Genomic DNA, 27,355 nt, shown 5'->3' with positions numbered 1-27,355 from the left:
CACAGAGATAGCTTCTGATGGTTGAACAAGTTGCTAATATTCATTCTATTCACCTTTCATTTTATTTTCCGTCTGTGATTTGCTCTGAATGTTAGTGTTGTTGGTGTAAAGGCACAAATTTCGAACATTTTATTCTATCAAAGTCTAGACAAACAATTATATGACTTTATTAAGTCTCTCTTAAAAGACTAAGAACCTATTTTGCTTGTTGCTGTGTTTTTGTACATATACTACATACTGTACTACATATATACATACTGTTATAATAGTGGATGCTCATATTAAACATGGTTTTAAGTTATAAGCAAGTACATTTACACTTCCAGTGAAGTCAAAAGCCCAGGCTTCAAACACATCTAAACATTCAAGCTACACAACAACAGTTCTGTTGTGTTGACTTTGGTTAAACGCCACACAAGTGATTAGATGTCATATGAAGGTAAAAGGGGGGAAAAAAATCAGTAATGAATGGAAAAGAAATGCATCTTCCTCATGAGTCTGGTTTAGAAGTCCTTCAGTTTATTTTTCCTTTTTTTAAAACCAGAAATCAACCTGAATTTTAAAAGCTGGATTAAAAACTGTAAAATTAAAACAACGATATCAACAAACACATAACACACAAGTGTAAAATTCACATAACAATTTTAAGAACACAGAAATGGAAGCAAAAACACTGGAGTGTTATTTTCACATACTCTAACAGTCAAGTTTGTTTTATGTTTGAGCTGCGTTAACGCTACCACTACATTCAGTGTGAATTCAAACTACACTGACAAGATCGGAGGTGACAGCATAAGTACTTTTCTGTAATGCCTCATAAAAGTGACTTTGAATAGGTTAACCAAAGTATTTGCTTACCCTTTGTCCAGATTGACAAAAAAATAGTATTTTTCTGATCAGTGTCAATGTTTTAGCTGGCTCGTCAGCAAAAGAACTTACATGACACACTGTAGTTTTTCTTGTTGCAAGTATAATACGCGGGCCACTTCATAATCCTATTCAAAATCTAGCGAGAGTAAAAATTCACATTTACTAATGTACAATGATTAAACTAATTTAGGCAGTTGTAAATGAATTAGTTTTCTTTGGGAGATTTGTGTTAGCAACAAGTTATAACCAGCACTGCAGTTTACCCCGACAAACACAGTTGGTGTCATGACCAAATCAAACTATTAAACACTGTAAAAGGACTAGAGAGATTTTATTTAACAAAATAAACAAAGGTAAATTATTTTTACTCCAGCCTAACTTTGGAATGCTAACTGAACAAAGAACCAGGAACTTTGCGAACTCCTTAAAAAGTCAGTCTGCTACGGCTTCGCTTCACAACAAGATCCTTACACCAAGTAATTCAATTAAGAGCTATTTCCTCAGTCTATTTTTACACAAACTGGATTGATTTAAGTTCATTAGTGGTGACTCCCTCCAGCTCGATGTGCTCCCAAAGGTCACATGATGTCAGCCACATCTTCATCACTTAAATTCCTAGAAAAAGGAACACAGACAGCCTCTTTCAAATATGGAAAGAATGTAAGAACATTTTAGTCACCTGATGTACCTGATGCAGTACACCAGTTGTTTGGTGTTGCTGTTTGAAATCTTAAATGTAAACTTCAGCCACTGCACAGCATACTACACAAACGTCATACTACACCAGGAAGTGGTGTACAGAAGCTGTACGTACTTTTTTTGCATATTTGCCACAGTTACACGTTTCAGATCGTCAACTAAATTTTAATATTATTATTGCATTTATTGAGGGAATGTGTCCTCATAAACAGTGAATGAATCCATTAAAAATATACAGTATAAGGCTGGGACAGACCATAGGATAGATCATAACTAGCTCAAGCTATAATGTTAACATTTGTACATATGCTAAATGATCATACGGTCATGTATAATGTATATGTTTGTGTAATGGGGATATATTTTCATTATCATTTTATAATCATTTCTTTCTCCTCAAACACCACTGCTCTTGCTCCTCGCCTCAAGCCTCTTCTCCTGAACTGCAGTCAGGGCTCTAACGTACAAAAACAGTGCATAAATATGTTTATTCATTCCTGAAATTGTCAGCAGATTAGACATGCAACCGTCCCATCTCCAGACAGCTGAGCCGGCTAAACAACAACAACTGGTTATGCCAGCTAATGTTAGGCTCAAGTGGTTTTTATAAAAAAAAAAAAAAATAAAAAAAAACGTGTTAGATATACTTCAAACGCTGGCTAACAGTGGCAAAAACAGCAATGCTTACTGAGAGAAAAGTTCATGATATCCTTAGCAACAACTGTCAGTGGACAGTTTTCACTCATCAACTCATACTTTTGGGAATTTTCTCCTCCAAAATAAACAGAAATGGACACATGTTGACATCTGAGATAAACAGTAGGCTGACAACCTGCACTCACCGAAGATGAACGGTGGCCAGTTTTTATATTTGATCCAGGGTAAAAATTAAAACTCTGAAGTACATAAAGTGTTGACATTATTTAAATATTTCATATTATACTTCATATTATTCAAATATGTTCAAATTGAGTGTGTGCAAAAAAGTTTTTTATACAGAAATAGTAGTAGAAACATGTTGGTGGTCTGGAGCAGTTACAGAGTACAGTCTTAAATTCTGATAAAGGTGTTTGTCCTACAGCAGCCTCCGTAGCTAAGGTTATGTGCTTGTATTGGGAGACTTAAGATGGAAATACTTTTTCACAGCACTGTACATCCATCAACTGAGAGCATCATGATTTGCTGCCAATCTGTAATGGGTGAGAGTGTAAGTGAGCATGTGGACAATCACAACTAACACACCATAAATTCAAAATACACATTATAATACACTTAGCTTTAACATACTAACGCCTGGTCAGGAACTGTTTCTAATTATATTTTAACACAAGGAGTTGAAGAAACTGGGAAAAAGCAGGAAAAAAGTAATAATATTTCGCATTTAAATGTACATTAAATGACACTGAACACACATTAAAACGTATTCAATATGAAAGCTTCTCTTCTTCTCCGGAGCTGACAGACTACACCTTACTACATAGAAACTTAAAATGTTAACATAGCATTAAAGTGGTACCCAGTGTGTTACAATGTGAAGGCAGGTGAATCCCCCACAAGCATCAGTATGTCAGTTTACTACTTTGAGAAAGACTGAAGAGCATTACAAATACTGAATACATCTATTTAATGTTACCTCTTTTTTTACCGTCGTTACTGCCGATGTTGATGATGAACCCGCTGGACTAAGATAGAAGAGAAAAAAAAACACCAAAAACAACAACATTACAAACACATAGATGGTTTAAAACACTATTTCACCAGCTTTTCACAACTTGTTGTGAATGTAATTCTATTAAACAATAATCTGTAACAGAATGTTTACTGTTTTTACAAAACATTTCTTACACTAGGTGCTAAGACATTAGTAGCACATATCCAAGTTCTGCAAGTTGTGTGCTTTTTTCTTTCCCCAGCACATTCCACAGATATTAGATCTGACTGAAATCTGGGCAGTTCAGAAGCCAAATAACAATTTGAGCTCTTGATGTTTTTCAAACCATTCTCGCTTCATCATGCTCATAGAGATGTCTGCAATCAGGGCATACCTCTGCCATGAACAGGTGTCTGCTGTCCCCAACAATTTTAGGAAGGTGTGAAAAAGTGAAGTGTTAAATTTAACTTCAGCATACATGTCAGGATCCAAGGCTTCCTGGCATGAGAAAAAAACAGTTTCTCCTCTGGTTTGAATTCTTCCTATACTGCCTCCCACTGACACCTGCTAATCGGGTAAATGACCGGGAACATTCATCCATGTCATATGGTAAACATTATCCACCTCCTCCATTATCCACCTTATCCTCCATTGCACCACAGTCTAGCTCAGTTAATCAGGTCCTTTCATTATTTCAAAATTGCTCTAACTACTCTACACAGCCACATATACAGGAAACGCTATGTTTATGCTCCAGTACTTTCTGTGGGATCAGACAGCCAGCACCAACTGGGTACTAGCCACTGCATAGCTGGAACACCCCAAAAGATGTCCTGACAAAGCCAAGACATCATCTTCAAAAACTGAATGTTTACGAGCTGCTTAGCCTCCCTTTTTGTCGTGTTTATATAAACTGGACATCAATTTCAAAGAGAACACTCTAAAGAACAATGAGGATATAATCTTTCTTTGATAACACTCCCACTAGTTCTTCCCATTTGGACACTGTTTATTTATAGCAGCTACAGGGTGAACGGCAAGGACCTTAACTTGCAAATCAAAGCGCATGTGTGTCTTTTTCCACCTCACAAAAGGGACTATGAAAGGGGGCAGCCTAAGAGCCCATAGGAACAGGTTTTCCATCTCTCCACGAGTGTGTGTGAGGCCGTTTTATTTCTCACACACTCTCTCTCACACACTCGTAACACACAGTCTGCAAGCTCCAAATGAGAGCAAACCAAGTAAACTTAAATTTATAAATAATTATCCAAAAAGTAGAACACCTGACACACAAAGTGACAGATTTACCAAGTTGGAAAAATCAGAGTGATACCGCAACCAGGAAAAAAAAGGAGGAGTGGAAAGTTTATCCGACTAATAATGCAGCCACTTACGAACACACATGCATAAATTTGACATATTCAAAGTGTCCTTTATTAAATGTTGCGGTTGTTTACAAGTACACAAAACATAGCCAAGCATCAGATCCCAACTGATCCACATAGTAATGCTTCACCAAATTACCTCTGTATGTTGCATGATGCTTTAGGTATTTATAAAAGTCAAAGAAAAGACTCTCACACAGAGCCAGCTTTGGGCAACAGTAATCCCAAATTACATTCAGTGACACCTGAATAGGAGGAACACTATTCTAGCACATTTTCAATGTCAACATTTTAATGTATTAATTAATTACATTTTATTTATATAGCACCAAGGTACAACAACTGTCGCCTCAAGGTACTTTATACTGTAAGGTAAAGACCCTACAATAGTAGAGAGAAAGCCCCAACAATCAGCACTATAAAGCAAGCCCTTGGTGACAGCAGGAATGAAAAACTCCCTTTTAACAGGAAGGAACCTCTAGGAGAACCAGGCTCAGGGAGTGGCAGCCATTGTGTGTGGGTCAGGGTAAAGAGATGAGAGCAAGGACACAGAATAGATGCTGGATGCCCTTCCTGATTTGTGTTTCCAGCTGAAATTGAAGCCAGTGACCTTTCGCTTACCAAGCCAACATGTTAACCACTACGCTACCAACATATCTGTTTGTATCAAAACAAAAGATCTTCAAGTTAAGGATTCATAGAAAAAAAGAATAATGAAACTGGTTTTTTGCACATTAATGTAAAAAATTAAAACTTTGAACCTTCGGCTGCTTTTCACGTGTTACCTTGCCTATTGCAAACAATAGTAAATCATGTTGTGTTTATTTTGTATATTAATAGGGAAACCATTACAGAGACATATGCAATTACTTAGATCAGCCCTCAAAATAACTGTGTCCAAACCTTTCCAACTCAAAACTTACCAATATCTATATCATGATTTTGTAACTGTCAAATCGAGGTTTTACTATATGCAAGCTATTCATATTTTTAAACCCTAGCTCTTCTTCTGCATTTGCAAACAACACCTAAAAGCACATAATTTATTTTTAATAAAGGGCAATCCATTTCAATTAACATTGCTTAAATGTGTCACATTTAACACTACAGGGTACTATTCTTCTACAGCTTGCAGTACAAAATTTAATCTCATTTCAAAGTTTAGGAAATCATATTTAGTATTTATTCAAAAATGTAATTAAGATTTTGCAATGCTGAGTGGGTTTTTGAGAGCCTTCTAGAGTATTGATTGTATTTAGCTGCAAGCTGTCTGTGTCCAGCTGTCCAACAGTAGTTCAGAAAATCATGGCATTGTCTTAGGAGTAAGATTGCTATTTATGATCTGACTGACTGTCTTTAATTTTACAGGGGAAAAAACAACATGTACACAGCTTTACTGACAATGAGTTGTACACATGAATTTGTTAAATCAGTCTCACCTTCTGCTAAGCTTTTTTAAATGAACATCAGCTGTCATGTAAAAATATATACATGCATGCATACCTGATAAGAAAGCATTTACATACCTGCCGACTTGCCTGGAGGCATTTTCAAAAAACTTTGTTTTAGATGCAACGCTGGGGAAAAAATAGTAGAGATGTTGACACTGTACACAGACAATATGATGCATTTAAGATTTAAAACTGCCATCAGTCATTGCTGTTGCAGCTGTGGTCATTTATTTTAAGCAGAGCCAACATGCTCTGTGTTATTATACTCTAACAAGAAAAACAACTTAAATCTGACAAATCTTATTTTGGAGGCAGCAACAGATACTTCGATACTATCTTTATTTAGTAATGTGGCAATTTTTTTGAAGCAAACAGTTGCTTATTTAGAAACATTGGTGAGCTGCAGTCACGTTCCTTTCACCTGATGAATGGAGCCTAGTTCATAACAATCCTTTTATTTCTGTCTTTGTTCTCTTCCACCTCCAGAGGTGGAGGGAAAAAAAATAAAAAAATAAAAAAAAAAATAAAAAATCACAATACGCTTCATTACAGTTCCTAAAGTTAATTCAATCAGCTGTATAGCTCTATGGCATTAACTGAAGACTTATGTGCTGTGCAATGCATCTTAAAAAGACATCATGAAGACATCACTATCAGTAGTCTGCAGCGATGACAGAATAGATTTGTGGTTTCATCGTTTTTATTCCAACTTGTGGCCTGTCTCTCAGCATTAGTGTCATAATAACTATTACTTTGTGGTTTAATTAACGTGGCATTGTGCACTGCTGAGTTACTGGAATTTTCATGTCAACCACAATTTAAGCTCAATAATTTTGCACACACTGCAGTTAAATATAAAAGCATGTGTTGTAAGACTTTTGCATGTATGAAGAGTACTTACTAGGATGTGGTTGTGCCCTCACTGCTGGCTGCAGTTGGAAGCTTTTGTGGAGCGGGGAACCTGGAGGGTGGCTCAGGAGGCCTAACTGGGGGTCTACAAATCTGCTGTTTCTCCGTGGACCTTGTTCTGGTCAGACCATCAGAATCTCCTGAAAAAAATAACCCTTTTTTCAGGAGATTTCAGGAGATTGTGGGTTGGACTAGTTCACATAAAGTGCATTTGTGCAGTTATTTATCTGAGATAAACTCCTGATATATTCAGTAAAGACAATACACTTGACATTACAAGTCAAAGCATGAAATGATGTCATGTAATACTGATATTTTAAACACCACAAGCTGTAGAAAAATAGTGTAATCAACATTTTCTTAAATAGATGTTTTTTTTCATCAAATAAGGCTTTTATGAGTGCATAAATACTATAAATGGGCCATCTTAGGCCACTGGTAACTAAAATCAACACTTCTTCAATTCATATGATGGACAGTTAACACATGAGAAAAAGAAAAAGAAAAGAAAAAGCTTAAAATCTAGAACCAAGCGACTGCCATGCTTCATTCACTCTAAATGCTTGCGTAACACTCTGCTTCATAAATTAACTCTGGAGATCTTCTAATATGATTGCTTCTTGCCATAGAGTTCTTTTTAAACAAACAAAAAGCTCAGTTTAAACTTGTTTACTTCCCAAGGTTATAGCAGTGTATAATTAACCCTTCGCTGGCCCTTATAAATGCATCCTTTTAAGGCCCTAGGGACCAAAAATGGTCCCAGGGCCTCAGAAGGGTTAAATAATAAATTGACAGACACAGCGGCATCAAAGTTACAGCCGTTGTACATGCTGAAACACGCAAAGTCGTAAACCAACACAATAGGCATGATTGTTACTATTAGTATAAAAGTAAAAGAAACGTGTTAATGATAAAAGTCAATGGGAAAGATTAATGATTTTTAAATGCTACATGTAGCCACATGCATTGCCTGAGAATGTTGAACATTTTCTTCCAGACTCGACTACCCAGATCTTGGCCATAATAAACTACCACTTTGCTTTTCATACTCGGTGTATCCTTCTGTCCTCTAAGAGGCCTTTTTTCATTGCTGATGAGCATATATGAGATAGGGAATTTTCCATTAAATCACCTTCTTTGGTGGTTGCTCCTTTTGCAGGTGTTTTTTTGCCCTGAAAGGATGGCACCCTGCTCACGTAGATCCCAGGCTCCCCATTCCCTGCTGAAGAAGCATCAGATTCTGGTTGCCTGTCTTGACGGATAGCTGCTCTGGGTACTAATACTTGTCTCCTTTGACGCTGTATGGGAGTGGGGCTCACTGGGTTTTCATCATCCACGTTGGAATTGTCACTCTGACCATCTGTTACAAAGAAGCAACATTAACAGTTTGGTTGCTGTAAATTAAAAGCATGAAGTTATATGGAAATATTTTACTCTATGACGTTAATCTGGTAAACTTGTATTATTATTAGAATAATTACAATGCACAGAAACTGATCATTCGAGCTCTGGATTAACCATATAACCGTGTTATTTGGCCACATAACACACACAATGCAAACATAGCAAGCTGCATGCACCCAAACTTTCTCTCGCACTGTCTATGAAAAGACAAGAGTTACAGCCACTTAGCAACAGATTCAATAAAGCAGTAAATTGAATGATTTAGCCTGAGGCATTGACAAAAAAAAAAAAAAAAAAAAAGATTAACGTGAGATCAAATTGTAGATACATTTATTTGTGCTCGAAATTAATTTTTTTTTAAAAAGGAAGCACCAAATTATTTTCTAACAACATTTGAAGATGATACAGATAGAGAATTATAATAGAAGAGAAACAGAATAGAATTTAATTTAACAAACAAATTCCAAGTTTTGAAGTATGTAATAACTGCTTTGCCTGACACACACACACACACACACACAAAAAAAACAATAAATCCTATTTCGAAAATGTCAAGAAATGACCCTGTAGGTACGCTGTGGTACGAGTCTTTTTAAAGAATAAAATGAATTAATTAATATATTTAAAAACAACATTTTTTAAAAATCTACTGTATGCTCAGCAAAGACAGCATGGGATAATGATGAGGATGATGGTGACAATCAGGCCAAGAGAGGCTGATAATTACTCTCAGTGTGCTGGTAAAGCTCGTGACTAAGAGCTTGATAAACACGAGCCGGTCGCTTGGAGATTGTGATGGGTTGCCGTTTTCTCGGGTTGATCCGCGGGGGAGGGACAGGTGGGGCAGTGCTGTCCTCTGGCATATGACTGAAGATCTGCAACCATATTGAAAAAAGAAAAAGAAAAAAGTCACAGTAACACTTTAGTTCACTGGCTACTTTTTCAGCTCCACAGAGTCTCAGCTGAAAGAAGTAAAAAATCTTTACATGATAAAGAAAAAAAGAAACTAGAAAAGTATTTTTTTTCTTAAGAATGACATTAACATAGAACAACAAAGAGAGAAAAAAAAAAGCACAAATACCAAAGTAGTAACTTAATGACTAGAGCGGTGACAAACACAAAGCTGCTTGTTCTGCGCAAAGTCGCTTTAAAAGCATAGATGTAGAGCAGCCAGCAGGACAGTCAGATAGCCTGGTTCAGTCCTGAGGACTTTTTTAGTTAACTCATATAAAACCCAAACCATAAAAACAGCAATTTGCTGTTTTACTGGCAGTTATGTACAGGAAACTCCAAAGCCTTCAGCAGCCTTGCCAAGACAAAAAAAAAAGAAGAGCTTGGAAAGAAATCCTCAGCTGTGTTTTACACTCCAAAACAAAGGAGGCAACATGTTGATTAGTTGGCTTTAAAAGTGCTGGTAGGTAGATTTTATTACCTTTGGACTGAGCCACGTTTTCAGTTTTCCCCCTTTTTCTTACTTTACGTTAAGCAAACCACCAACAGTAATAGCTTAACATACCTATGAATTTTAATGGTCTCACAACTCTCTGGGTGAACGACATCACTTCAGCCGTACCTTTTTGCAGTGCTCTATCAGAATCTCAACCACGATATTTTGGAACTTGATATCCAACATGGCCGCCACAGTTTCCTCCTTTGCTCTCATTAGCGTGGGCCCAAAGATAACCGCCATATTTGAAGAAGTCATCAGGTTTTCGTCGCTGTGGCTGCACACGCTGTCAACAAATGGAAGGCTGGGTTGAGTAAAACACTAACTCAAAACAGCCAGTGGCATACGAACAGAGCTCCTTCTAGAACGACAGGAAGAGCTGCAGTGCAAGTCGCATTCGAGTAAGCTCGCACTTACTTCACCAAGTGCTTTATAAGCATCTCCAGCATTTCCCGATTCTTCTCTGGCAGCTTGTAGGTAAGTGAATGGATTTCACTCAGTCGAATGTCCAGATTATCTGACTCTGTCACACAGACAAGAAGTTATAGAAATCATGATCATTTCATTTTCCTTTTATGTCATCTCAATAAAATCAATCGTTCTGTGTTAATCACAACCAAAAACAGCATCACTTTCTGAGAGAGCATGGACTGGGCAACAGCCTTTCTGCACCGTCGTGAAACTAATAAAAGAGTGTCTCCAGAATGTCAGGCCATATAACGAGAAGCCCCCTGTTTCCCATAATGAATAGCATTTCCAGGAACCTGAGGCCACCAGCTGCCTTAATGCAACATCCTGACAGAATGAGGCTGATGCTATTAAAGTCATTGTCTTCTTGGTTTTTACAGTATTGCTGTGTGACAGATAAAAACAAATAGGAGTCTCAGATTTCCTTTAGTGTCCAGAGTTATATAGTGTTGCACTTGTACTTAAAGAAGTACAAGTGCAAAAAGCACATGTCACTCTTTAACCTTCCATTTCCCTGGCATAGCTAAACAGAAAACCAATTGTATTGGACCATGTTAATATACATAACACAAGCCTTTGGTAAGTCTAGATTCAAGGAAAGATTTTAGAGAGGAGGCACACATTAGAACATAACCTAATGTGTTAGAACATAACCTCCCCGGTCTTAGCAATGGATCACTTCCAAAACACGTCTTACTTGCAGCACACATGAGGTCTCTGTGCAGACTGTAGGTCATTAGAGGTTCAGACAAACTCCTGCAAATAAATAAGGACACACAAGTAAACACAAGTGCAATATAACTCACCACATTAAAAACACGACAAAGCCAAAAAGCAGCATTCCCTCAGTATAGAGTTACACCAGAAAGTAATGAGACAGAGAGTGAGAGAAAGCGAGTGCATCTTCTGTCAAGCCCACATTTGTTAATGTGGTAATAAAAATGTGTTTCAGATGTGCAGATCCACATCTGTACATATTATACAATCAATGCTGGAAAAATACTTTGGGGATTTTACAACCCTGTGATTATATATTTTGCAAAAGTGCATGTAAGAATATAAACAAATCTGACCCTGGACCAATTAAAAGGCATTTAATAATAATAATAATAATAATAATAATAATAATAATAATAATAATAATAATAATAATAATAATGAAATAATATAATATAATGTCATATGTAAACACACACACATACCTGAGATAAAACTTCAAAGCACTTGTGACTGTTTTAACATCCCAGTCGCTGCTGTGGAGATCCACATCTCCTGGGTTTGCAGGGTCTATGAAAGAGCAGGAAAAAAGGCTCATGCTACCTTAATTACTCAAAGACACTAACTAGATGTGACATGTGTGGGCCACATTGTATAACAGATAAGCATCATGAGGACATCTGACAAAAAAAGAGCAACAGCAGCATTCCTTCACAGTTATGTTTACACACATCTCCCCACACAGCTGGGGGAGAACGCCAGCTCTACAGCAACCTCAAAGGACCCACTGTCATCAGGAGCAGAGGGGTTTACTACAAGCAACATTAATGTGTTAGTGAGGTCTGGTGAGCTCAAAGTCAGAGTTTTAAGCATCACGAAGGTGGCTCTCTCTTTACCTGGTTAGTTACTATAGCAACTTGTCCTGACCTGATCCAGGGCAGGTTATGGTTTCAAATTGGCTGGAAAAGACGCTTTCTTTTTTCTTTTTTTCACCAAATTGTCAACTACAGTTGCGGCAGTGCAAAATTTGCCGACTTTGTTTAGCATTCAGCTACTAATGCAGAAAATATATAAATGTTTTCATACGTGATCCTAACCTGCTGCCAAGTCTATTCTGCACTGCTCGATTGCAACTAAAAGAACAGATTTGAAAATTATTCAGTGGCAGCAGATGGCCACCCCTCCCTGAGCTCGGTTCTGCCGGCAGTTTCTTCCTGTTAAAAAGGGAGTTCTTCCTTCTTCCTACCGTTGCCAAGCACTTGCTTGCAGGGGATTGTCACATTGCTGGAGTCTTGTAGGGTTTTTACCTTAAAATATAAAGCACCTGTATTTATAATAATTCAATTCAATTTTTTATGTGAATTATTTGTAGGTTGTTTATCACCAAGAATATTAAATCCCTAAAGTTAATTTCACTTTAATCTGACCAAAAAAATCGAAAGTAATTTCCACATCTCTGTCATTTGGCTGCGGGAATCCATCAGATCTGAATGCACTGATGTTTAAATGAAGTCTGGTTTGATCTATTTTCCGTTTGAGCACACACAGGAAAATGGAGCAGAAAGCCTAGAGTAAACAGAGAAAGTTCACACTACTACTATGAAACACATTATTGGTATTGAACCTGAAATGTTCTACCCTAATGAAGGCATAGTTTCTGAGTCTGAAAAGAAAGCCCTGGCCAAGGTGCCTTAAACTAGCGTGGTTGCCCCCAGCTTGAATGGATGTAGCCACTGTGATTTCACCAACTGGTTTGTGGCATCCTGTAGTGAAGCCTGGAGCTGAACATTTTCATTGTCACCATCTTGCTGAAAGAGAGACAGCCCGCGACTTGTGATTGACAAGTCGTTACTCATTGAGCACATCCTGTTTTATCTTTATGTCTGACTCTAAAAGGCATCATAATTTACAAAATTAACTTTACGTTCTATCTGAAATCTTCTGAGAACCAGCTTATTCTTTATGTCCTCTATAATAGCCATTTCTTTTTTTGTTTTTATTTGAGCTACCTTACCAAGTCCCGGTGTACTAAACAGAGGACATCCTTGGCTTTCCATTGATATCTCATGTGTTTTTTGGGGCAGGAAATCACAAAAAAGTTACATTTGAAGATTCTTTTTTTCCTCAGTTGTCAGGAGGATATGGCCTAGACCAATAGATATGGTCTATTGCAGAACCGCAAGCACTTTAGCAACCACATTGGTCGCCCCCTGCTGGACATTTTTAAAAAAGGAAACAAATCCATCTTTTATGTACAGCCTGTGGCTGCAAAAACATATCCCAGTGGCAGACATACTAGTATATGACCCCTTAAGATCCCTTGCTCTCTCACTTCAAAACACTGAGTTTATGGCTTCAGTGGCTAGTTTGAAGTTAATTCTGTAAATTATGGTCCATTTAAGTGATGCTAACTGTCACAGTCAGCATTACAAATATGGAATGGATCTGTTTTAAATAAAACTAACATGGCTAAAATGCTCAGCTACTGGCTACCATGGATATAGCTTAAAGCAATTTTAAGGTTGAGCCTTAGCAGGACAGTGAGTCAGCAGATGTTTCCCTGTCATGCCCGATCGAAACTTGCAGAACCTGTTGTGCCGTGTTAATAAGTCTAACAGCGTGAAACATTTTAAAAGGACAGATGTAGCAAATTTTCACAAGCTTACCGAAGAAGGCGTTTAAAAGCTTCTGCACTTGGATGTTGCTGCCAACCGTCCTGTACACTCCTTCCTGTGTGGCTCCTAGGAAGAAGACATGGGGAAGGTTAAAAAAAAAAAGTGTGTGGAGAAATAGAGAGCTGTGGAAATGCCCACATGATTCCCTTGAATGTTCCTGATGTTCCCTGATTTTGATTACAGATACACAAAAAAAAAAAAAAATTCTTTCTTTCACTAGTGTATTCGGTTTAAAACATAGACGTGTTAATGTTTTTAGAGCTTAGCTTCATTCCAGTAAGATGAATCATGACACTGGAGAAAAATACTGTGACTGTAGGTTTTAATCATTAGGGTGTGAGTTTTAGCAACAATGAGCATGAAGGGAAGATGTGAAGAAAAGGTAAAAACCTCTGAATTTAATAGACCCTCACATAACAAGCAAGAGAGAGAGAGCAACGTGATGATTAAAATCCTTTATAATGTGAAAAATACTACATTTCAGACAACTCTTATTATTATTATTATTATTTTTATTTTTTTTTTACTTTACCAAATTGACCATCCCAGCTTTGCCGTAATGGTCCATTTGATTCACCTTTTATTGTTCATTTTATTATTTAGACAACTCTTATTATAAAGAAGGGCATGTCTCACAGAGAGCAGCCAGCGGAGTAGTGTCAATGTGTCACACGTGACTCAACTACGCCCCCTTAAGGGAAAGAAGAAAAATTAAAAAGGCAAAAAAAGCAAGAACGATCCTTTAACAGAACCGTTTACCTTTTGTTTCAATGTAATTGATGCACTTTCGCACAAACTTGAATCCAGTTTCATTCAGTTCCACTGTGGAAACAAAAAATAATAATTTACATTTACGAAAAAGCCACGATTATCAAGCACATACTTGTCACTGCTAAATGGATGCATTCAATGGCATGAGATGGAAAGCAGGACAGTATAGCATCTGTCCACATAAAATAATATTACAGCTTTAGACATTGAAGAAACTGATGAGTGACTTACTTTCAGCTTGCTTGTGAATTGGTGAATGATAAATCTGAAATTAAAAACAAGATGCAGGAAAAAAAAAAGTGAGGATTGTGCAGGAAAAAAAAAAATCGAACACACAGTGGAACTAATGAAAAAAAAAAATCCTTAAAAATGAGAGGAAACAAACACTTGAAAGGCACAGTGAAGGATTTCAGAGGAGTTGACAAGAAAATTAGCATGATTTTTGAGTTCTGGTTTGAGTTTACCTCATGAGCAGATTGAAAGTGCATGATAACTACAGTAATGACAAAAAGAAAAAAAAAAAAAAAGAAAAAGGACGCACTTCTACTTTGAGCACTTTTTTTGTGTGTGATCCTTGCCATGAAATAGCTCACTGCCCTCCCCTTTAATGAAAGTCAGAGGTCCTGGCCAGCTCCAAACCAGCAGAGACACAGTACAGCTTTGTTCAGAGACACTTATGCAGGGCGAGCATTTGTAGCCACAGACAGCTGAAGTGTAAAATATAACAGTCACACCTAGAGTTCATCTATGACTCTTTATCCATACAAGTTTATGCAAGGCTTTTTTTTGTTCATTACTTACAAATTCTAGATGTGATAGAAAACCTAATGCTAGAGAAGAACATTAGCCAACAATTAAAATGGACTTTCTCCTACAATGTTTAGATGCTTACTTTAATTTCAGTGGCAAGCATGAAACTTGCCAACATTTCTAGTTGCTTAGGAAACTTTGGAGAAGTGCATGCAGACATTTTTCTCTTATTCCTCTGCCAAAGTGAAAGCTGGGTCAGAGGTAGGTTTGCAGTGCTGTTTGTCTAACTGTCAGAAAGATGGCAAAAGCTACCAAGCCAAATTTCAGGAATCTTAGTGGACAGATGGTGTGGACAAAAAAAACCCAAAACAACAAAACTCTGTTGCTTTCTTTAAAAATTGGACGCCTCATGAATGATGGCATCTTAGAGCTCTTTTGTTTGATTTCATGGAAATCACACAAAACAAGGGCTTCAAGGGATCTAAGTGTCATATTATATTGTGATATATGGGCTCAATCGTGTCAACTTCTTCTGCAACTCCAACTTCCACCCGTGGAAGTTAATCAAAGTAAAGAAGTGCACTAAGAAGAGTAGAGAAAGTACAGAAAGATCTACACTCACTGGCCACTTTATTAGGTACATATTGCTAGTACCAGGATAAACCGGTTTTTGCCATCAGAGCTGCCTTAATTCTTCATAGCAAAGATTCAACACAATGCTGGAAGCTGGAATGCTTCCTAAGAAGTTTTGGTCCATATTACCATTACAGCATCAACCCAACCACGACACACCATGACAGTGCCTGTCCCAAGCCCAGTCACGTGGGGAGGTTGGTGTCAGTGAGGGCATTCGGCATAAAATCTTGGATGCAGATGATCCAACCCCTAAAGGGAGCAGCTGAAAAAGGAAGATTGCATGGTAGCAGTCACATCCATGATGGAAAACTCCACCCCAACTCATCTATTGGATTGAGATCTGGTGACTGGGGAGGACAGGGAACTCACTGTCGCGGTGAAGAAACCAGTGCGAGATAATCTGAGCTGTGTCACATGGATTTTTATCCTGCTGGAAGCAGTAATCAGAAGATGGGTACAATGTGGTCAAAGATGAATGGACATGATCAGCAATGCTCAGCTGGTAAAACAGGGCTCAAAGTATGCCAAGAAGATATCCTCCGTATCATTACACCACCAGCAGCCTAAACTGTTGATACAAGGAAGGACAGATACATGCTTACATGTCATTTACACTAAAGACTTATACTGTCCATTTGTATTGTAGCCTCAGTATCCTGTTCTTAGCTGACAGAGGTCACACCTGGTGTGGTCTTCAGCTGCTGTACCCCAGATGCTTCAAAGTTTGATTTGTTTTGCCTTCAGAGATGTTCTTCTGTGTAGCTTGACATAATGATTGGTTCTCTTAGTTGCTTTTGGCCTTCTATGGTACCAACAATCAGCAATATTTAGTCACTCAAATCACTGATTCTTCCTCATTCTGATGTTACGTTTGAACATTAGCAGATTGACTATGTCTTCACAGTCCTAAAGAGATATTTTCAATAGTAAGGAGTTGAACAGGCATACCCAAAAAGTGACCAGTGAGTGCACATGTGAAAACAAAGCAAATGCATTCTGCACTGTGTGGATTGCATAAAGTGAAAGAAAAAAAATAATGGAAAAAAGCAGTGCTACAACTCGGACAATTTCATGTATTCAGAAGTCTAAAGGCCAGATAGTCTGCAGTCCACTGGAAATTCACAGTTCCAGCTTATTTTGGGCAGAAAAGCTCTTGTGCAACTTTCATAATATATAAAGAAGAAAAGGGGGAACTCTGCAGAAAAAAAGGGTACTAAAAAGCATGTTCTGTTATTTTCATATCCCCTGGCAATGACTGTTGCATTGTGTCTCACACAACACCAATGCATTAAAACATGCGGGCAAGAGATGTGATGTGAGAACTGCAGAGAGCGGGCAATACTGAAAGCAAAAAATGATAACATCTACAAACATAAAGAGGAATTAACACTGGAATTTTGCTAGTAAAGGCACTTTTGTTACTTTGAACAAAAGAGTGAAGAGAGATGGTGGAGCAACAAGCTTTTTTTTTTTTTTGGGGGGGGGGGGGGGGGGGGGGGGGGTGTCTTTTGTTTGTTTGTTTTGTTTTAGAGGCGGGGCTTCATTAACACCCAAATGTGATTTTAAGAATCAGAAAGCAAGAAAAACAATTCAGCACAAATTCAGCAAAAGGCTCTTAACTAACCAGGTGCCATCATTTAGCTGTATGTAGGTGTGTGTGTTCATGTGAAAGTCAAGCTTCACACCATAGCTCTCACATATGTAATAGAAAAATTATAATGAGCTACCCGCTGCCTTTTTTCCTGCACTGCTTAACAAATGTCAAATTTGAGCAGCCATGCAAGTTAAATTGGAAAAAACACGCAAAAAACAACAACAATTATGAAAGGGCAGCTTTTTTTTTTTTTTTCACATAAAGCATTTAAAATAACACACAGTTCCAGATTGTTTTCTCTGTTTGATGATGCAAAGATAAAACTTTTTTTTTTTGTTTTCCGTGCAATCCAAATCCAAACATGCAGTTAACATCAGGCAATGTGTGTTTAGCAACCATCCAAGAAGATTAATTTAACACAAAAAAAAAAAAAAACAAGCCCTGTGTTAGACTGCACATGGAGGGAAACGGCTCCAGCGCAGTAGCCTCGCTGAAGGGACAAAATTGCTCTGCTAATCTTTTTGGCCGTTAAGCTGTTTTCACAGAATAATCCTAAATGAAATGAGAAACAAACTCACAGGCTCTTTTCCATCCATGGCCTCCATCCACAACTTCCTGTCTCCCTCCGAAAGAGCTTGGAAAGTGACTGGCGTGTTTCTATGGAAACAGAAACAAATGACATTAAAAAGGCAAAGGTTGCAATTTAATCCTTCAGTTAAAAGGGTGTACTGTTTCAATATCCAGCTCTTGTTTTGGGGGGGGGTTTGAAACACTCGTACAAATCATACACATTCTCTTAGCAATTGAGGAGAGACAAAGTGTCTTTAAAGTAGCTGATTAAATCGCATGTGGCAGCGATGGGAACAAATTGAGATAAATAAGACAAGCATAAAGAAATGATGAAAACCCACTGCTGCAATTTGTCCTCTGCAGAAGTAACAAAATCCAGTGCCAGAATTTACAGCTTGTAGGCTACTGAATCAATTGTTAACCAAAACAACTGTGCAATGAGTTTAAAAGCTTGTTCTGCCAATTATGCTAATCAAGCAAACCCAAAAAACTCTTCCAAAATTCAAAATCCATTTTAATGATCATTATTCAACACGAGGCTGTGCAAGGCAGTTTTGAAACAATCCCTTTATTACCTACTACTTAGAATTGAAAATTTAAAATTAATGCAGTAACAATAATAATAATAATAATAATAATAATAATAATAATAATAATAATGATGATGATGATCGTTAGCATGTAAACATGACAGTATAACTTCTTATATATTTTCACAGCTGAGTGGATAAAAAGGAAATTTAACTTTTAGAAGCAAAGACTCATTGTTGATTTTGACCAGTTTTCCAATTTTTTCCTCGTAGGTCAGTAATCTGTATTCAGGTTAGCATTAATAAGGTACTTTTTAGTCTTATTGACCACTCAAAGCACTTTTAAACTACAAGCCACATTCACCCATTGACACTGCAGTTTATTCCACTGCTGGAATTTATAATGGACCATAATTTCATGCAAAGTGTGAATTTTTAAACAGTGCTAACCCGGGTGCACAGGCAGCACACTCACTCTGTTACTGAGTGCTATTACTTGAGGCTAGGAGCACTGTGAAGAGTTACTCGTGGGTCTAATTATATGATGCAAAGATTAATATAAGACAGCAATTAATAACCTACAACCAACTCTCCTGAGTAGGTTAAACATCACGGCACACAATATTTTGCTCCTGTGCTGGACTTTTGAGTGCAGGTGGGGGGTTCTGGCGGCTCCTCTGACAGGAACCAATTGAGCCAAAGGTGAGGCGTTAGATGAGGCTTGCAGGTGTTTTCCCGATGACAGAATAATTTGTGTTAGAAAGTTTGGAAGAATACGTCTAAACTGAGATCAAAGCTCTGCTCTTCCGTAGAAACATCAACACGAGTGAGCCAAATGCTGACTTTTCTAAAAAAAAAAAAAACAAATGTAACAGAAATCAGAAGTGCATGAAACCAAAAGCATAACAGGCACACGGCTGTGCCAAATATTTGAATTTTTCTCACCAGTGCGTAAAGGGGAGATGATTTATTGCCTTGGTGTTGTGGTTTTACTTTACAGTGAATCCAGAATGTTAACAAAATGCTATGATTTAAATAAGGCTGCAGAGAACTAGTTTAGTCTACGCATAAAATTTTCTCTCACACACACACACACAGTTTGTGCATCAGGGTCTATTTCGGATTCAGCATCTTGCCCATGTATACTTTGTAATGCACCTCATAGGACCAGCATCAAACCAGGAATCTTGTGGATAACCTCTAATACCTGAAACAGAGCCGTCCCTAAATCTAGACCAGCTAATCAAACGGCAATTTGTAATTTTAACAAATAAACAACCAGGTACTAAATTGTCAGAGGATATGCGAGACCTGTAACAATCTTCACTTTTAATTCACTTCCACTAAGGTCAAAGGTTAGAGCCGGTTGCCTTTCAGGCTCATTTGTGCAGGCTTTTCTTTGCCTGAACTCGCAGCATTAGCTCCTACATTAGACAGCACTGCCACCTTGAGTTGCTCAAACAGCCGACTCCTGGTTATATTCAGTTAACAATCAGGATTCAGAGCGATGTATAATTCAAGCTGCTTTTAAACCTTTTTTTAAAAAAAGAAAACCCAAATATTTTTTACCGATTTCACGACACAAACCTGTTGTGTGACAGAAATCCCTGTGGCTTATGAGGCTATTAAAATGCATGTTGTCCTGACTGGCCTGCTTATATAAATATGAGCCTGTTGTGTTCTGTCCTCGGAAAGTTTGCCATCTGTTTCCAGCTCTTTGCTTAGGGATTGTTTGGGCTACACTCCATTAAGCCTTCACACCATGTCCTTGTAAACCACCTGTTCACCTCGCTGCCTGAATCTGTTTATCCCATAAGGCTTTTGTCTCACAGTTTCTCAGCTTGTTTGCACTAACCTCTCGATGGTTTCCACGTCAAAGCAAAAGCGCTTATCTATGGATTCTGTCTTCCGGCGGATGCAGGATTTCAGTGTGAGCTGTATGGGGCCCTTCAGGTGAGGACAGAGAGTTGGAAAGTAATCAGTAAACATAATGGAGACAACAATATAAGAGAAAGTCTTCTGAGGAAATTTGGTGTTTGCTGAAGGTGGGTCAGCACCTGTTTAGTCGTAGTCTTCTGTTCACAAGGTACCATGACTAGCACTCTCCCCTCTTTCTGATACTTACAATAATATTTGACCCATGTCATACCCAGAGCCCCTGGAGGAATAGAAAGCAGTTTTGTTTATTTTTTAAAAAAAAAGAGCCTACAGAAACAACTAGATTCCACATAAACATATAGCAAACCACTTACGCTTCTCCTGACAATACAAATAACCCTTCATTGGAAAATTGTGCATTTTATAGATCTGGGAAGGCCGTTTCATCCTTTTCATTAGCTCCTCCAACTCCTCACAAGTGCTTTCATAGTGGTTTCTTGTCTGCAGGCAAAACCGGAAAGTACTTAAAACAATGTATATGATTTAAGGAAAGTGAATTTTGCTGATGGCATTGTCGGTAACAGTGCTTACATTCTGCAAGCTTAGCTGCAGTTCCTGCTTGTAAGGCATGAAGTCCTGAGTCATTTCCACTGTCAGGTTGTTAAGTGTTAAAATGCTGTGAAGAAACGCCAGCACCTGTCCAACGAGTGTGTGCATTACATACAACAAGAGTCAAAGCAAACAATGCATGAATGACACCAGGAATATTTCCTCAATGTTTTGTTATGTGCGTGGAAGCACAAAAACCGCACTCACCGGCTCCACCACGTCAAACTTCTTTCTGTCCTGAACCTGGTGTATCTGGTATACGTACTCGACTGAAGATTCATAGAAGTTTGCACGCTCTTTATCTAGGAGTTCATCAGCCTATTGAAAATTCAACAAAAATATCATCTTTTTTTTAAATGGTTCTCACTTATATATTTCCCTACCCAAGTGATGCAAAGTATTTGTTGTACTTCAACTAACCTCTTGAAGCTGAGTCTCTCTCTTCTTGGCAGAGAGATTCAAGTGTTTGTCTAATTGGGAGTAATATTTTTCACTCTCTTTATCAAACTTCTTTTTCTTTTCCTGCAAAACAGATTGTAGAAAAAGACTATTTATTATTAGAGACCACCAAACTCCAGTGTGCAGTTCAGTACTGCCTTTTGCATTGCATTCACAGTTCCAAAGTCACCTCTGCAAGTCACATTATGTAACAGAGAACTTTTACAAATCACCTGTTTGCATGTTTCTTTCTTTTTGTTGTAGAATTGTGGCTTATAAATTTGAAAATGCATATAGCTGATAACACACTATCTTGAATCTGCTGCTAATAGCTATCTGCTATCAGTCAGGTTCAGGCTAATGCTAAAACCTATAGATTATATCTCAATATTAAAATGCCAGTACTTGTCAACTGTAACATCTAAAAATAAATGTGTTTTCACTGTATTTACATGAAAAGTTAGCAAGCGAGCTGAGAATATTAAAAAGATAGCTAAAGGTAGCAAAATACAAAAAACACTAGCTAAACTGATAATATACAAATGATAAAATAAACATTATGCAACGGTTTTGGTACAGTAGTAGGAATAAATCCTTAAAAGTTCAAGTTCATGAAGCTCAAAAAATATAACTTAACCAACATTTGCTAAAGTAGCGAGCTAAAAGTAATCAAAAATGGTAAAGCTTACAGTTTTCTTGTAAGTGCTCACTAAATGATAAATGACTAGACAATAAAAAAGTACAATGAGTACAAATACAGACAGAAACGTGAAAACTTGAAAATGTAAACCCTGTAAAATATCAAAGACCAGATTCAATAGCTATATTGTAACGTTCGTAGATGCAAATTTGTATGACTGTGAAGGTTCTCAGTCATCCAGGTCATCGTAGTCAAAGGAGCTTGCAAAGAAAAGCGTCTGGACTTCTTTAAGTTACTTGAAGACGTTTCACCTCTCATCCGAGAAGCTTCTTCAGTTCTAAAGGTCAAATGGTGGAGAGTCCCAGATATAAACCTAGTGGGAGTTTCCCCCCACAGAGGGACAAAAGGACCCCCTGATGATCCTCTAATCGCCTGAGCCAAGGTGTGAAACTGGGCGTGGGTCCCAATCAGCCAGAGTTTCGGGTGAGCTCATTGTGAAACCTGGCCCCACCTTATCATGCGAATTCCTGAGGTCAGATGGCCCAGGATGTGAGTGGGCGTTAAGGTGTCTGGGAAGGGATCTCAAAACTGGATTATAGATGGCAGAGAGTTGGTGTCGTAAACCCCCGCCTCTGTTCAAAGATGGTCGCTCACAGTGGACATAGATGGCTTCTTTCACTCCTCTTTCAAACCATCTGTCCTCTCTGTCCAAAATGTGAACATTGGCATCCTCGAAAGAGTGTAAATTTGTATGACATACCCTGTGATAGAGTCGCTTTAACATTAATAGCTATAACTAATTGTTCCCTGTATTGTTTTATCCGTCTCTCATGTCATAGTGGAGGAATTTTGGCCCACCCTTTTTTACAACATTGCTTCGGTTCACTGAGGCATGTAGGCATTTATTTACGTATAGCTCTCAGCCGCTGCTACACCTCGATTCTTTTCTTTGTGGATTTGCTGCTGTGCTCTAGCCCTTTCTCTTGTTGTATGTTACAATTTGGCCTAAGTTTTAGCTACTGGGTTGACGGCTGACAATTTGACTCTAGAATACTTTGATATATAGAGAAGTTCATAGTTGAGTCAATAAGTGAAAAGTTCCCAGGTCCAGTGGCTACACAACAAGCTCAAATCTCCACCCTTACAAAGTGAAGATACACCCCTTTGGTCTTGTCTGTCCAAAGGACATTGCTATGGAAGTCTTTTGGTTTCTCCAGATGCAACTTTTCAAACCTACGCTGTGCTACCATGTTCTTTTTAGAAAGAAGAGACTTTCTCCTGACAAGCCTTCCAAACAAGAAATATTTATTCAGTATTTTTGCAATTGTGCTGCCAAGAACTTTAACATTTAACATGCTAACTGAGACATGTAGAGACTAACATGTAGTTCCTAATTTATTTATTTATTTTTTTAGTTTTTCCATGTTTTCTGTAGAGCAGCAAAGTGCCAAACCGATGCTCAGTTTGATTAGCAGCACCTGGATGTTACTCATTCATAATTCTTATGGAAACTGTAAAGGTGGGCTTAGTTTTTCTCAGTACTGACTGTGGATAAATTGATATAATTTTTGACCGTTTTGTCTGTTTGTATACCTTAAGAATATGTACCCTGATTTTATTAAGCGGTACATCAATTAGGGCAGGGCTTTGCTACATTTAATAATCAGAATCAACAGATGCTTGATGAGAATATTTTAAATATGAGACTTCCAAACGTCATTTTGAATAATCACAATATAAAATTCTAACTTTAATGATATCACCTTAGAACGAAATAAAGAAATTTGTTGAGCTGCTCTCAACTACAGAGTGCACGCACTAAAAACACCTGCAATATCCTGTTTTTAAGAAAGAAGATCAGGTTATTGTGCTTCAAAAATAGTTTATACACAAATACGGGGAAGTACCTTATAACATCCTGTCTGGTCTTTGTGGGAAGGAGAGGGGGGTTATATATACTTTAATGACCTGACTGTCCATGCAGAGAAGCACATTTTGAAGCTACTGAAGTAGATCGAGTGCTTCCAGTGCCATTTACAGGAATGAGCCGTGATGTCACTTACAGGGCAAGGTAAACAAAGAACTTACTTTTGTTACTCCTATTTGCTCCTTTCTGAACTTCTCCAAGGGCTTGATGAGTAGATCTGATGCATTCTGAACCTGGACAGGAAAAAAACAAACCGTTACTGACGGCTCCTAAACATACCGTGTTTGTAGATTCACTTTCTAAGATAATGTAAAGAGTTTTGAATTTTTTTAAAAATCTATGCACTTTTTTTAAAAAAAACAAACAAAAAAACATCACAGTTCTGAGCACCTGCTGCAAGTTCAATTAGCAAGATGACCTCCGGTTTTAGATTTACATCTCTATCTGGAGAATCCAGTCAAACACGAACTGCTTCTCCCATTGTAATAACCTGCCTGCCTTAATTACTTGGAGAATAATAAAGTGTGTGAATCAGCAAAAACTGAGGTGACAAAACTTGCATCAAAATTTCTACCAACAGCAGGCCAATATGTAACCATAAACAAAAAGAGAAGAGGAAACCCAAGAGGGGAACTGATACCAAAATGATTACCAGCATTACACTTCACAGTGCTTGCATGCAGCCACACCTTTACACAACTGACATGTCTTGTGTGACAAAATGAACACATTAAAGATGGCATCACAGCAAAAAAAAGAAACAGAATGCATTAGTGGTTTCCTTTAAAGCAGTATCACTTTTCGCGCAGGATAAATTAATGCGGTGTCCGATATCCAGCAAGACTTCAAGCAGCATGCACAGTCAGCATGGAGGAAGTTGATAACCCACCAGCATCATCCTGTCGTGCTCCACTTCCTGCAGAAGTCCAGCAAACTCCTGGAATGACTGCGCTGGGGAGGAAAGCACCAAAAGAGGATAACTTTGCATGGTGTTATCGAAACTGGCTGAGTCAGAGGACATATTAGGAAAGCAGCAGATGACACTTGCTCAGAACTTTACAAAACTCACTTTATGATTTATGCTCATAGAATTTCCACCTATCTTTATGCACGTTTTCCATCGAGCTCCGAGGCAGGATATAGTGGAGCACACAAAGCCTTATGTTTCCTCTTATCTAAATTCTGAGGCATTATCAGCCGACAGCCAAAAGTGCTGTGCTTTCCACCGCGTTCAAGCGGAGAAACTCAAATGTAGAAAAACTACAATAAATTGGAATATTTCTGGCCACGTATTTACTCTGACTGCTTAAAACCTCAAGCACAATCCAAGGCAGTGCGCCTTTATCACTCTTACCAATGTTAATCTCATCATCCGTCAGTGAGTCGCCGATGAAGTCGAACTGGAACACACTGAGAGTCTGGGAAAACTTCTGCACTGCCAAAGAGTATCCTGAAAAAGAGAGAAAATAAAAACACGAAGCGTGATCTGTAATTAATGACAAGTTACATACACTGCTTTTAAATTCAGTCCAGTTCTCATGAATCTAAGCACAGGCCAGGATTATTAGAAGTTGGTGTTTCATGTTTCCCCTGATAGGAAACCGTAAAGTATGAAAGACATCCTTGGCAGGATTCAGCAGCGGTGTAGCAGCCAGTATGTGGTTGATAATGCAATACATTATCCCCGTCATGCCTGGCTTTTACTATCAAAACAAAACAGAGCCCTTCACATCACTGCTGTAGACTATTTAGTCCAGAGAACTTGGCTAGTTGTATCTAGCCTCATACTTTTTTCAGTGGAACAATCGTTTAATGTTCTTTCCATCAGCCAATTGTGCACCCAACCCCCTTTCTTCTTGTGCTTCAGCTCTAAAGAAATCATATTTGATGACAATCAGTGCTGAGGCTGAAAAAGCATTAAAGGACATGAGCATTCTGATGAGCAGGATGACATGAACATTGAAAAATGTTTGGGGGGGGGGGGGGGGTTGTGTTGCTTTCCATGGACTTTGTCCCAGCAACTCGTGACCTCTGACTATTATCTGGATTTACTATTGGACCCTCGCCGCCCCCCAGCACCACTACAGTACCTACAATGACAGTTTCTATTTTCGAGGTGAACAGCTTTGCCATTCAGGATTTCCACAGCAGTATCTTGGTGAGTCAAACAAAATAAACAATGTCACCCCCAGTGGGTGCCACGCTGACCCAAATATACGCATGTACAGTTCTGCGTCTGCGTGGCGTCCGTGGCTCTGACCTATTCTATCAGTGGGAATGGTCCCACCTAAACATGAGCGCACAGAGAAGTGGAGAGGCGACGCACGGACTGATGCAAGCCCTCCAAAAAGGAGACAGCTGTCCGGGAACAATAGTGCTGGTCATCCTGCACATCTGCAGCTCTGTGGCCTCTCAGTTCAAAGCTCTTTCTCCTTTTTTATGGCTTTTCCCTGGAGAGCAATAACAACTCCCTGAATACTCCTCTCCCACATAAATACACACTTTATCCTGCAGGCCTACGTAAAATAACGGAGGGGATGCTGATCCATTGGCATCAGAGCCCTAAATCTACATGCAAATCGCAAAAAAGAGCAATCTAACTAAGCATGCTCACCCTTGATTGCAGTGATCACACTATTCCCGTCTTTGATCACTTCTTTGAGGAATTTGTTTGTCCTCTCCAGCTCCAGCTCGTAGCACTTGAGAGTCTCTCTGAAATCCGGACTGTCCAGATAGCAGTCGCTGAACTCCAGCGGAGGATGAACCATCTTGTGCACCGCTCGACTTTATAACACAATAGAAACACTGAGTCCGCTTTCCACAGAGGCGCTGCCTACGCTCGTCCGTGGCTCATTTCTGTTCACTTGAAGCTACTCCACACATTCCGCTCCGAGGTTCGGAAACCATCGTGTCCGTGGGAGCCTGCGGCAACGGATGGTTACAAATAAACTGATCGAAACAGTGAATTCCCACAGCCTAGGCTCACTTCCCTCTTTTACTCGTCCGCGCTGCTAATGCTTCGGTTTAATTGTATCCTGGTGCCCTGACCACTTTTTTGCTCCTTACCGTGTCGTAATTAAAAGAGCAGCTACGATCCCTCTGACCGCGTCCCATTCCAAAATCCACACTTAAATGACGCCTCACTGTTCTTTCTTAAATAAGCTTTCCATCGCTAAAATTAAAACCCGCTCTTACCAACCCCTCAATGTAGTGAGTATATGTTCTTAGTGAGTATATTTTCTACTTCAAGCGATATTATAAACATATCTGAGTCCAATATCCTTACTAAAAGTCAACGACAAAGCGCAATGGAGCGTACCCAGCTGGCAACAGAAA

General features: G+C 38.5%; 1 protein-coding gene across 1 annotated transcript; it reads right to left on the bottom strand.

Moving 5' to 3' along the window:
• Positions 1-497: 497 nt before the first annotated feature.
• On the bottom strand, positions 498-27,355 carry LOC120723282 (oligophrenin-1-like). The gene is made up of 24 exons (XM_040014641.1): positions 26,634-27,355; positions 25,374-25,469; positions 24,909-24,970; positions 24,181-24,252; positions 21,435-21,536; positions 21,222-21,332; positions 20,997-21,101; positions 20,780-20,906; positions 20,585-20,685; positions 20,383-20,474; positions 18,006-18,084; positions 14,679-14,712; positions 14,436-14,498; positions 13,668-13,742; positions 11,487-11,571; positions 10,982-11,040; positions 10,234-10,339; positions 9,943-10,102; positions 9,097-9,244; positions 8,098-8,325; positions 6,958-7,105; positions 6,132-6,182; positions 3,203-3,251; positions 498-1,485 (listed from the first exon to the last, which is right to left on the bottom strand). The coding sequence occupies exons 1-24, from the start codon at positions 26,785-26,787 to the stop codon at positions 1,474-1,476; spliced, it is 2,319 nt and encodes a 772-aa protein (XP_039870575.1). The 5' UTR covers positions 26,788-27,355; the 3' UTR covers positions 498-1,473.

The sequence above is a fragment of the Simochromis diagramma genome, unplaced genomic scaffold (genome assembly GCF_900408965.1).
Source record: "Simochromis diagramma unplaced genomic scaffold, fSimDia1.1 OVJJ01000676.1, whole genome shotgun sequence".
Taxonomy (NCBI): domain Eukaryota; kingdom Metazoa; phylum Chordata; class Actinopteri; order Cichliformes; family Cichlidae; genus Simochromis; species Simochromis diagramma.
The sequence above is the reverse complement of the archived record's forward strand: the minus strand, read 5'-3'. Positions and strand labels throughout refer to the sequence as shown.

Coding starts and splice junctions, on each gene's coding strand:
- LOC120723282 (XM_040014641.1), bottom strand. CDS start 26,787: ATGGTTCATCCTCCGCTGGAGTTCAGCGACTGCTATCTGGACAGTCCG. Junction 14,713..18,005: donor CCATGGATGGAAAAGAGCCT/GTGAGTTTGTTT, acceptor TTTTAATTTCAG/ATTTATCATTCACCAATTCA. Junction 11,572..13,667: donor GCTTTTAAACGCCTTCTTCG/GTAAGCTTGTGA, acceptor GCTCTTTCATAG/ACCCTGCAAACCCAGGAGAT.